This window comes from Drosophila takahashii, chromosome 2R (assembly GCF_030179915.1).
Source record: "Drosophila takahashii strain IR98-3 E-12201 chromosome 2R, DtakHiC1v2, whole genome shotgun sequence".
Taxonomy (NCBI): domain Eukaryota; kingdom Metazoa; phylum Arthropoda; class Insecta; order Diptera; family Drosophilidae; genus Drosophila; species Drosophila takahashii.
Genome location: NC_091679.1, coordinates 8692144 through 8705494, shown reverse-complemented (window position 1 = coordinate 8705494; position 13351 = coordinate 8692144). Strand labels below are relative to the sequence as shown.

The window sequence follows — 13351 nt, the reverse complement described above, 5'->3', positions numbered from 1 at the left end:
AAAAGGCTCAACCGAAAACCAAAACGAAAGGAAACGAAGTGTGCTGCGCAGAGAGAGAACGGGGGGCATGCTATTTTTCGGTTGTTCTCGGGAGTAGAGCGTAAGGAAAAAAACGGTTAACAGTTATTTGCATGCTTTGCAAATAACTGTTATTTACGGTCCCTGATAGAATGACAGCTGGTTTCCCAAAGTCAACTAAGAGGAAGAAACGAAATCACAGCTGACTTCTCCTTTGAATTGAACCCAAACAGCTGATGAAATAATCGAAGCACGCCATTTTTTGCGCTTTACAACATAATTCTGTGCGGTAACAGCACTCTATATTTTTTTCTCGTTTAGATAAATTAAAGCAGTCGAGAAAGCGGATTTGCTTTTACGAACAGATGGCTATCAGGGACTTTGACAGGGACTCGAGAAACCGGCCCATAGTCGCAGTATTGGTTGCGCTCATGGTCGAATTTGTAGGCGACAGTTTGATGAGCTAGATTGCAGTCAAACTGAGCAAAATGACCTAAGAAGTGGTTAAGGGCGGCAAAACAAAAATTTTGGAATAATGAAATTCTAAAAAAACATGGAAGAAAAATAAAAAAATGTACAAAAATATGGATCTTTGCGTTAAAGAGCTATAAGCGCATTTTAAATTGCAAAAGAAAGGTTAGAAAAAAAAACACAACAAATGTACTCCATTTTAGATCGAAGGATTAGTGTCCAAATAGTCCAATAAAGGTGTATGGAACTTATTTCTTTTACCCTATAACGTTAACAGCGAAAGTAAGTTTCGTACTGTTATTACCCCAGTGTTGAGGCTTAACCAGTTTAAAAAGTATATCGACATTTTGCAAAGTTCCTCGTAGGCTTTGCAATTGACTTCGAAATGCTGTAGGAAAAAGTTAACGCCAAAAGAACAGCGTTTCCGGTGATACCAGTCTCATTCCAAAGGCCCCCTTCTCCCCTATGCTTTCCGACCCTATAAAGTATAGGGGAGAGGTCTGTAATTTGGGACGGTCTGTAAGTTGTGACACTCAATTTTCTTAAAACTTTTCCACTAAAAAAATTTTTTTTTATTTTTTTTTTTGTAGTCCTTTTTAGTAACAAAACTTTTGGGGAAAACATTATAAGCCAGGCTCTAGCCAGATTTAAGCTGTGTGAGTCGTGCACTATTTTTCATTAGTATATTAACTGTTAACTAATTAAAAAAAGAATCAGCTTAATGTGACAGTCAGAAAAACAGTTATTAATTTTTTCCCGAAACATCCCATTTTGTGTAAGTTGAGACACTTTGAGCGTGTAAGTTGAGACCAGGGCTGTGAACCCATATTATTTTTGCATGGGTTCCGTTCGGGGTTCAAACCTAATCGATAGATAATGTTCCGGTTTGCGAACCGGTTCAATGATGAGCCGGAGCAGGGTTAAGGTTCGAACCAGGGTTCAAAAATTTTTTTTTAATGAAATAATAAAGTCAACATTTATTTCCATGTATTTTCATTGAAATATGTACCATAACATTAAGACTTATAAGTAAAGTTACTAGATTTATGATTTATAAAGTGTTTACCAGTTAAGGCAAAGAGTTTACTCTTTGCTTTAATCATGTAATTTTAATGTGGGCATACTGCGAAAAGTTTTGGAAGATGATAGTAATATATTATTAGATTGTTTGAGTTAGATGCAGTCATTGCATAGCCAAAAAAATTTGCGCATTTTTATTTCCCTTAGTAAATAAACTCTATTTTAATATGATCAGAAACCCCCCACACTGTTGAATAAAAAAACACGAACACACAAAATAAATTTTTCGTAAACCGAACCGAATATCAAAAAAAAAAGTTCCGGTTTGGTTCCGGTTCAATTATAAAAAAAATTCGGGGCTCCGGTTTACGGTTCGGTTCGTTTTCTAAAACAAGTGAACCACTCCGGTTCGGAGTGGTTCAGCTCCGGAGTGGTTCACAGCCCTGGTTGAGACACCCGTTTTTCATATAAAAAGGTCTTAGCCCGACAGAGGTCGCTTTCTGCCTAGTACATTTCTTTGATATTAGGGGAAAAGTGAATGTTCAATGAGCCTTTTTATACCCGTTACTCGTAGAGTAAAAGGGTATATTGCATTCGTGCAAAAGTATGTAACAGCTAGAAGGAAGCGTTTCCGACCCCACAAAGTACATATATTCTTGATCAGGATCACTAGCCGAGTCGATCTAGCCATGTCCGTCTGTCCGTCTGTCTGTCTGTCTGTCTGTCTGTCTGTCTGTCTGTCTGTCTGTCTGTCTGTCTGTCTGTCTGTCTGTCCGTATGACCGCTGAGATCTCGGAAACTATAAAAGCTAGAAGATTGGCATTTTGCATGCAGATTCTAGGGGCTCCTACGCAGCGCAAGTTTGTTTCAAAAAGGTGCCACGCCCCCTCTAACGCCCACAAGCTCCCTTTAACGCCCACAGTTTTGAAGCTATTATGAAAATAGTAACTGATATGTATTCGCTTCGTCAAGACCTATCGATTGGCCAAGTGAAAAAGTGCCACGCCCACTCTAACGCCCACAAACCCAATAAACGCTTAAACCTGACCAGCGCCTACATTTCCGCCTTTCATGACCAGTAGTACCAATATCTGGCGGTAGATGGCGCAATTCAATATACACTAGCGCCATATAGGAAATGGCATTGGAAAAAATCTGCCTTTTTTTCTGTGGTCACTCTAATTGACAATATGTTAATACAAATTTTAAATTATTTGAAATGGGGCGCGCATTTTGTCTCTTTTTGCTCGTATACGTTTTTCACAAGTGCATTCACCTGCGCTAGAGAAAGACGGAAGATGTGCTAGGCAGAATTGAAAGTTTTAGAAAGCCTCTTCTAGAAAGATATCTCTGGGTACAAATCGAGCGGCGAAAAACATATAAGAAGGCATATTTCTATTAAGTTGTTTAGCTGAGTTACGGGTATCTAATAGTCGAGGCACTCGACTATAGCGTTCTCTCTTGTTTAATTGTTATTTGGTCTAAGTTCTTCAAAAATGGATGGGAAGTAATTTAAGACGAACTAAAATTGATTAAATTAACATAAATAAATAGTTTTTAAAAGTTTGGGGTACTTTTATTGTGAGTATTATTGACTTATAAAAGTGTCCCAACTACAGACCTCTTTTTCAAAATGTCGTTTTTTGACACTTTTCAAAAAAAATTATTTTTTGGTTTTCCCTAACAAAAAAAAAATTTTTACTTGGTTTTTTTAAAGCTAGTAGACTAACCTATCGATCAGTACCAAATACGTGAAGTATCACAAGTGAATGTCGAAATGGCAGATTAAAAACAAAAGGTGTACCAACCTACAGACCTCTCCCCTATATATTCTTGATCAGGGTCACTAGCCGAGTCGATATAGCCATGTCCGTCTGTCCGTCGGTCTGTCTGTCCGTCCGTCCGGATGAACGCTGAGATCTCGGAAACTATAAAAGCTAGAAAGTTGGTATTAATAATGTTGATTCTTGGTCATCCTACGCAGCGCTAGTTTGTTTCATCGATGTCCCACGCCTCCTCTAACGCCTACAATCGTACTTAAACGATTTTATAATGTGTCTGGCGGCCACACCTTAAAGAATTTAAAACAAGAAAGGAAGCTACCTTCGGCCAGCCGAAGCTTATATACCCTTGTAGATAAAAGAATACTCACTCGGTGCAGTTCCAGGGATTCCAGATTCAGCGTTTCGATTTATTTCAATTTTGTTTTTAAGTAGTCAAGAATCAAAACGCCTACTTCCTACAAAGTTACAATGAATTTTCTTATATTTGTTTGGGAGCCTTAAGATATAGTGGTCCGATCCGGCTCGCTCCGACATATGTACTACCTGCAATAGAAAGAAGACCTTCGGGAAAGTTTCATCGCGATAGCTTTAAAACTGAGAGACTAGTTCGCATAGAAACGGACAGACGGACAGACGGACATGGCTAGATAGACTCGGCTATTGGTGCTGATCAAGAATATATATACTTTATGTGGTCGGAAACGTCTCCTTCACTGCGTTGCAAACATCTGACTGAAATTATAATACCCTCTACAAGGGTATAAATATATAAATGCAATTTTATAGTGTTTATTAATACCTATCGAAATGTAGAAGATATTTTTCAAATCGGACTATTCATTATTCCTGGCACTGCTAGCTGAGTGACCGGAATCAGATAGTCCGGACACCCGTTACAAAGTAAACATGTAATAAAATGTACCAAATCATGTCAATTAAAAATATATTTAGAAATAAAAAACAAGAAAGGAAGCTAACTTTGGCCAGCCGAGGCTACCCTTCCAGATCTTTCCTAACAAATTACAAATTACAAAATGTTAAATTTAGTAATATTTGGTCATGATATTTTTATCCTTTTATGGAGCAAGATGTTACTATAATGCTTACTTCTTTTTTTTGCTAAGAGTTAAGTTTCATCATCGTCATTTAAGTTGAAAATATTAATGAAAGTTGACTGGCAAGCTTACAGACCTCCTCATTCAATTATTTATAAAACACTAGCAATACCCGAAGCGACGTTGTTCGCTAATATAAGCAAAGCATTTATTGCTGATTTTCTCATATTTCCAAATTCAAATTAATATCCGAGTAAAATCCCGCCTAACCTTAGCTAAACAGTAAACCCACCTAAAGCGCACTTAAATTCTATCCATATCCTTCTAGCCATAACATACCTTACCGTAACACTGCATTAACCCTAATATTACCTCACCTTAACCCCACTTATTTTATTCTCACCCTTTGCATAATTTTTTAGCACCCTAATGCTGTTTTCACTATTTCCTCGTCTTTCCTCGTCTTAACCCACCCTAACACCAGTTTTCCTCTTCTTAGCTAACCTAACTTTAGTCTTACCTGAAAACAAGAAAGGATGCTAGCTTCGGCCAGCCGAAGCTTATATACCCTTGCAGATAAAGCAAACACCTATAGTTTAATGCTTACTCTGTGCAGTTCCAGGAATTCCAGATTCAGCGTGCCTATTATTTACATTTTGTTTTTAAGTTGTCAAAAATCAAAACGCCTACTACCTACAAAGTTACAGTGAATTTTCTTATATTTGTTTGAATATTCGTATGGGAGCCTTAAGATATAGTGGTCCGATCCGGCTCGCTCCGACATATGTACTACCTGCAATAAAAAGAAGACTTTCGGGAAAGTTTCATCGCGATGTCTTTAAAACTGAGAGACTAGTTCGCATAGAAACGGACAGACGGACAGACGGACATGGCTAGATAGACTCGGCTATTGGTGCTGATCAAGAATATACCTACTTTATGTGGTCGGAAACGTCTCCTTCACTGCGTTGCAAACATCTGAATGAAATTATAATACCCTCTGCAAGGGTATAAAAATGTTTCCTTACTATACTTACCTACTTTAACTTCACTTTTTCTTATTTAAACTTGTTTGTCACCTTGACCCAAACGAACCGTAACTTTCTTACCTTCACATTTACATCACCTTTACACCTTCTTTACATTACTTTTACCTCAATCTATCTAATACCTCCGTAATCGCAACTTAACCCCGCACTAACCTCACCTTATAATATTATATAAATATATAATTTTTGTCAGCTTAGCGAACGCAGAGAAAAACTCTTACTATTTCTTTTAACGTTTTTTCGAACAGATCTAAAGCCCAAAAACCTTAAAAACTTAAAAAAGAATATATCAAATGACTCTCTCTGCTCTCTCGCTCTGCTTCTGCTCACGTTGTTTTTGTGAGAGAGCTGTGTTCGGAATTCGTTCGTGAGTGCTGCGAACTGCCGAAGCATACAAAAACAACGTGCTGCCAAACAGGCCCCATAAACCCCCGCAATCTTACAAAAAAATCATTTAAAATCAACCGTTGGTCCAAAAAAAAAATTGCTTACTGATTGTATGGCATAGCTCCACACTTTAAACCAAAAACGGATCCGATCGCATAATCGGTGCGGAAAAAATAATTACGTGCCCCCAACCGGAAGTCGGTTGGGGCTCATCTTCTGGGCTCTCAAAGATTTCCACAAATAAAGCTTAAAATAAAACAAGAACGGAAGCTACCTTCGGCCAGCCGAAGCTTATATACCCTTGTAGATAAAGTAATGCTCACTCGGTGCAGTTCCAGGGATTCCAGATTCAGCGTTTCTATTTTAATTTAGTTTATTCATAAATAGGAAAGAATCAAAATGCCTACTTCCTACAAAGTTACAATGAATTTTCTTATATTTGTTTGAATATTCCTATGGGAGCCTTGAGATATAGTGGTCCGATCCGGCTCGCTCCGACATATGTACTACCTGCAATAGAAAGAAGACTTTCGGGAAAGTTTCATCGCGATGGCTGTAAAACTGAGAGACTAGTTTGCATAGAAACGGACAGACGGACAGACAGACAGACGGACAGACGGACATGGCTAGATAGACTCGGCTATTGGTGCTGATCCAGAATATATATACTTTATGTGGTCGGAAACGTCTCCTTCACTGCTTTGCAAACATCTGACTGAAATTATAATACCCTCTACAAGGGTATAAATATCAACTTGTTTGGTTGAAAACTGTGGGAATGGTTCATGTTTTAATCCCGCGATTTCGCATTTTTCAAAAGTCCTGGGAGACCTTAGGAGCCGAATTTTAAAAAATCCTTTCTTAGTGCACACCTCTAACATACGATTCAGACCCAATTTTTTTCCAGAATTTTAGGTCTTACGGTTTGGGATGGGGAAACATGACGCAACTCGACATCTACTTTTTTATAGTAATACTCGATTATTCTTCACCGAAAAATAATTTTGTTTTAATATTTTTTTTTCAGTAATTTGGGAAATGTTTATAAAGAGCGTGGGCAATTGCAAGAAGCTTTAGACAACTATCGCAGAGCTGTCCGCCTAAAGCCTGACTTTATTGATGGATACATAAATTTGGCTGCAGCATTAGTAGCTGCGCGTGATATGGAGTCTGCTGTTCAAGCATATATTACAGCGTTACAATATAATCCGGTAAGCTTTCTCTTTAATATTGAAAATAACACTTTTTATAAATCTTTATGTAGGAACTGTATTGTGTGCGCAGCGATCTTGGAAATCTACTTAAAGCCCTTGGTCGTTTGGAAGAAGCCAAAGTATGTAAAAACCAGCCATCGTAAAATAGCACTCACTACTTATTTGGCCATGTTGATCATAAGAGCACAGCAGATCTCTAGTGAAGACTTTGAAAATACATATCACTGTATTTTTGATTTCGTAAACAGAAGCTTGGTAATTCATGTATTGCTAAGACTAGATATTTCGTGGTCTGCCATTCTGCTCTTTTACGAAACCTGAGGGAAACCGCCAAATACCACAAAGAATAAATTAACTTAATCTTTATATTTTTTTGTAGGCATGTTACCTGAAGGCGATTGAAACGTGTCCTGGCTTCGCAGTTGCCTGGAGTAATTTAGGATGCGTGTTTAACGCTCAGGGAGAGATTTGGTTGGCAATACATCACTTTGAAAAAGCTGTAACTCTTGACCCCAACTTTTTGGACGCGTACATTAATTTGGGAAATGTTCTGAAGGAGGCGAGAATATTTGACAGGTAGGTAGTGTAATTTCAATCAGAAAATCGCAAACGACTCCACATTAAGGGCCGTTTTCTCGTCCGTACTTTAATTTGTCTGCCGGGACAACGGAGCGATAAACAAAAAATGGTTTACTCGTCCTTATGTTAGCAAAGGTTGCGACAAATTTTGTCTCGGTACTTCATCCACCGTGCAAAATTTGTGCGGTTGGATTGTGCGCAATTGTTGCCAGACATTTGAGCGTTGTCAATCTGGTTCCACTCTTCATTCGAAAACAGGTGATTATATTTACAGTTAAATATAATTCAAAATTGCTAAGGTCATCCAATTTATTTTAAAACAAGAAAGGAAGCTAGCTTCGGCAAGCCGAAGCTTATATACCCTTGCAGATTATTCCTATTAATTTACAAATCGCAAAAATGTTAAATTTCCTATTATTTTACATTAACACATTACATTATATGATATAGTAGTCCGATCTTTTTAAAATTAAAATCGAAATTCGGAAATATTTAAAAATAGTCATATCCCAGAGTAGAAGAGAATGTAATAAAAATCAACAAAAATATAATTTGTTTTCCTATTAATTTCCATTTAATTTTTCGACCGTTCCTATGGCAGCTATATGATATAGTGATCCGATTTTTAAAATATTTAATTCGAAATTCAGAAATATATAAAAAATAATATTCCCAAGAGTAAAAAGTAATACTTGAAAAATCACCGAAGCTAGAATTTTTTAACGTTTTTTTTTCCGATCGTTCCTATGGGAGCTGTAAGATATAGTTGTCCGATCCGGTCGGTTGCGACATATATACTACCTGCAATAGAAAGAAGACTTTTGGGAAAGTTTCATCCCGATCATCAAAAACTGAGAGACTAGTTTGCATAGAAACAGACAGACGGACAGACAGACAGAAGGACAGACGGACATGGCTAGATCGACTCGTCTTGTAATGCTGATGAAGAATATATATACTTTATGGGGTCGGAAACGTCTCCTTCACTGCGTTGCAAACTTCTGACTGAAATCATAATACCCTCTGCAAGGGTATAATGAATTCCCTGGCAATTTCTCTGAAGTGTGAACTTATAGGCGCAGATATCAAGACCAAAGAAATTACTTCCAACATTACAGTGATGAAGAATTTGTTAAAAGGGTTCGCTTGCGAAAAAGCGGTGCTATTTGTTTTGCAAAAAATTGTTTTGCGACATGAATCTAAAGTAATGAAGTAAGTGCATTCATTTGATTTTACTAATTCTATATAGTCAAAAACCATTATTGCAGGGAAACGACAATATAGTCATGGGTTAATTTTCTAATAACTCTTAGATTCTACGCAACTGGCAGTTTTCTTATAACTGTTGGCGATTGTTAAGCAAGTTCCTTTTGCTATAACGTCTTTTTCAAAACAATTTATGAAGTACCTGCGTATTGAAGATCTTCAATAGACAAGTTTCCGAAAGTCTTTGGAGCCATAGATTGCACGCATGTAAGAATTCAATCTCCCGGAGGCGATTCCGAAGGCACCGGTCCTGTTCATCGGCAATTTTTTTTTAATGCGAAACTTTCTTTCTGCCGACATGGTTTTTTATTAGTTTTAAATTTTGTTTATATCATTAGCTGTTAGTATGACTGTATATCGATAGTTTTTCGATTAATTTTTGACAATTAGTTAACTCTTCTGTTGTGGGGCTGCCACCCAGTCTGAAATTAGTGCGCCTTTTATTTGGAGTTTTAAATGACGGACGAGAAAACGAAAACCGATTTGCCACCGGGATAAATTTATCCTTCCGTTAGCTAAATTTTACTTTGCAGGACGGACGAGAAAACGGCCCTAAGTATATATTTACTGAATTAGCACCAACATCCGAGTCCGTCTTTGTCCGTTTCTATGTGCCTCGCACTTTTAAACCTATAGGACGAAACTTGCCCAAAGCTGTTCTTTCCACCATTGGATCTTATGGATCTTATAGGGAAAATAATAGAAAAAACATTATAATTTTGTAGGAAGTAGGCGTTTGGATTTTTGACAAATTAAAAACAATAGGTTGGTAATGGTTTAAAATAAAAACAAGAGATAACGCTATAGTCGGGATGGTGTCCCGACCATCTAATACCCGTCACTCATCTAAAGGGAGTGCGAGGGAGATTGATATATAAAATTTTTTTGATTGCGCATATCTTTTTAATGAATAGTCCGATTTGAAATATGTCTTCTACATTTCGATACGTATAAATATACACAAAAAATTGCATTTATACTTCTCGGAAATCTATAAAGGTGTGGGCGCCAGACAGATTTTAAAATCGTGGCTAATGTGGTATAATATATGTAAAGGAGTGTAGGGTAATGTGACGAACTCGTCGAATCTCACATATGACGTCACGATAAAAATTCCAAATAAATGTAGTCGTCTCCTCTTATCCTCTTTTTCCAGTAATATTATTAAGAAGTCACGTAATTTGTTCGTGTGGTAATTTTTTCTAAAAAGGTGGTGCACAAACTAGCAAACCTATTCAATTTATTTGTGTTTCAGCAGTGCCAGAGCGAAGATAAGTGGAAAATAAAATCAGATGAATATATGCTCGTGTAAATGAGATCTTAATCAACAGTTTTAGGTACCTGGCTTTTTTATACCCGTTACTCGTAGAGTAAAAGGGTATATTGTATTCGTGCAAAAGTATGTAACAGGGAGAAGGAAGCGTTTCCGACCCTATAAAGTATATATATTCTTGATCAGGGTCACTAGCTGAGTCGATATAGCCATGTCCGTCTGTCCGTCCGTATGAACGCTGAGATCTCGGAAACTACAAAAGCTAGAAGGTTGAGACTTTCCACACATATTCTTGGGCTTCCTACGCAGCGCAAGTTTATTTCAGCCGAGCGCCACGCCCCCTCTAACGCCCAAAATCGCCCACTTACAATTTTAAAATGTGTCTGGCGCCCACACCTTTAAAGATTTCCGAGAAGTATAAATGCAATTTTGTTGTGTATAATTATACCTATTGAAATGTAGAAGACATTTTTTAAATCGGACCATTCAATAAAAAGTTATACGCGATCAAAAAAATGGCATATATCCATCTCCCTCGCACTCCCTTTAGCCGAGTGACGGGTATTAGATAGTCGGGACAACAACCCGACTATAGCGTTACCTCTTGTTTTTGTTTGCGCCGTTTGCGAGTGACACCGTTTTTGCTCCAAGTGTACCTTGTAGGGTATCGTGACGAACCTTATGTAGGGTATGGTGACAAATTTTTTTATTCACGAATTTTAATTGTTAACGTTGATTTTGTGTAAAAAACTATAATATTACCTGATAACATTAAATGCTGCATTTTTATTGTAGTTTTGTATTCATCTTAGTTGTGTCGTCAGTTGGAAAGGATGGTTCACGCCAAACGCTGTGGGATTTAACTCCGATGGAATTTCGAATCGTACTTTTACAGAAATATGCTCAGTGTATGTCAGCAACTTTCTGCTTTGACACTTAAAAAAAATTGATTTTTAGAAAAGTTACATTCAAAAAACGAATCGTTCGTCACCTTACCCTACATTCCCCTATATACAGGGGTGGTAAAAAGTATTTTCACAAATGTTAATGTCTTTCTGTACTTATATTTTGAACTTATAATATAAACTTTTGGCACCTATAGAAAGAGCACTTCAATTCCGTTTAAATGACACAAAAATTGTCTTAACCCATTAAGACCCCTTTGAAAAGTGGGCAAATTTTGCGAAATTCAAATTTTCAACTTTTTTCCTGGGGCTTAAAACAAAAATGTTTTGATGCAAAGTTGTTCCCCAATCAAAATTAATAATAACTGCAAAAACAAATTTTTCAAAATATTTTTCCTTGTATTTTTTATGATTTTTTGAATGGAGACCTCTCAGTAAAATTTTGTATGAAAAGGAAGAAAAAGCGGCAAAAATAGCTATTTTCAAAAAATCATAAAAAATACAAGGAAAAATATTTTGAAATTTTTTTTTTTGCAGTTATTATTAATTTTGATTGGGGAACAACTTTGCATCGAAAAATTTTTGTTTTAAGCCCCAGAAAAAAAGTTGAAAATTTGACTTTCGAAAAAAATTGTCTAATTTGCCCACTTTTCAAAGGGTGCTTAATGGGTTAAGAAAATTTTTGTGTCATTTAAACGGAATTGAAGTGCTCTTTCCATAGGTGCCAAAATGTTTATATTAAAAGTTCAAAATATGAGTACAGTTAACATTCAAATTTGTGAAAATACTTTTGACTAGGGTTGTATATGTAAACATACATATCTGCATACTTAGTTTTCGATTTTAACGGGTGGTATTTGTGAATTTGCGGTGTACAAAAATTAGGAGCAATTTAGTGCTTTGATTTAAGATATCTAAAATATATTGATATTTTTTATTGATACCTATGCCAAAAAAAATGGTTAAATCAAAGGCTATATAGATTTTAGTTTTAAAGAAAATCGTTAGAGGACATTATTAATGATTATTTTTTTTTGTTTTATTTTCCGCCTAACAAATAACGCTTACTTTCTGATTTTTATTTTCTGATTAAAAAATAAAACTTATTCCTTCAGTTTTATTTTTCGAGGTCTTATTTCTTTGAATTCAAGAGGTTAGGTCTTAAAAGAGGTTAGCAAATATACTAAGTAGAACACGGCGAACACATTAAGGATATTTTTTATTTGCACAATTACCGGGAACCGCCAAAAACAAAGACAAAGTACTCGCCTTAAGCAAGTAGAGCAAAGAAATAAGTAACGCTGCAGTCGTGTTCCTTGTCTTCCCAATTAAAATGGGCACATAAGAGCGTTCCTAGCGTTCGGTAGTGACACCGCTGACCATGCAAGGCATCTAAACTTAGTTACTCTTAACTTTTTTGGCATGTATTGAGAAAAATCAATTTCAGTTTACCCTGCAACAAAATTAAAGAAGTTTTACAAACTCAAGGCCTTATATCTGGACGTTGATGCACTGTGGTCAGTACAATGAAGTGGCCCTTACGACACTAAGCAATGCTTGTTACGCGCGGAGCCCTACACCGTTTTAGGCGAGTAAACGAAATCGCGGACAAAGAAAAAAACAATTTCACAATAGACAATTAAAAATACATGCAGGTCAAAATACGAATAGTCAAGATACATAAGTAAAACTACTTATTTGCTAGGTAGGATAGTATTAATGATTTAAAGATAGGCAGTGGGTCGGTAGTAGATATTAGGTGGTATAGTCTATTATAGTCATTGCAGAATACTCTAAAAGGTTCATGCATTGCATAATAAGAGATACAATGATTTAGAACTAGAAGAATATAGTTTCTTGTGAATCTATTAGGCACATTAAAATGCAGGCGACCCAGTAACTCGGGGCTCTTCACATCACCATGAATAAGATTCCTGATAAATGTAATACCGTTCTTCGGTTAACTAATGATGGTAAATTAATTAGAAGTAGTCTACTAGAGTATAATGGCAGTATTAGGCTTGTATCCCAGTTAAGTCCCCGAAAGGCAAATATTTAAAAGTTTTTTGCACAGACTCAATTCGGTCTATATGCACCCCATATTGGGGACTCCAAACTGGAGCGCAGTACTCAAGAATTGGTCGGACTAATGAAATAAACAAGGTCTTGGTGACATAGGGATCATCGAATTCCTTCGACCACCTTTTGATAAATGCAAGTACGCCCCTGGCTTTATTTACCATGGTAGTAATGTGATCAGAAAATTTAAGTTTAGGATCCATATAGACTCCAAGGTCGTCAGCATGCGTTATTCTATTCACAACCGCTCA

At 36.6% G+C, this 13351-nt stretch overlaps 1 protein-coding gene across 7 annotated transcripts in view; it reads left to right on the top strand.

Annotated features, from left to right (window-relative positions):
* The window catches only part of sxc (O-linked N-acetylglucosamine (GlcNAc) transferase sxc), a 160993-nt gene that overhangs the window by 19975 nt on the left and 127667 nt on the right, over window positions 1-13351 (top strand). For all 7 annotated transcript variants that reach the window (XM_070213956.1, XM_070213952.1, XM_070213955.1 and 4 more), the window contains exons 4-6: window positions 6812-6995; window positions 7049-7117; window positions 7378-7574. In XM_070213956.1, coding sequence (XP_070070057.1) covers window positions 6812-6995; window positions 7049-7117; window positions 7378-7574 — 450 coding nt within the window. The remainder of the gene's footprint in view (window positions 1-6811; window positions 6996-7048; window positions 7118-7377; window positions 7575-13351) is intronic.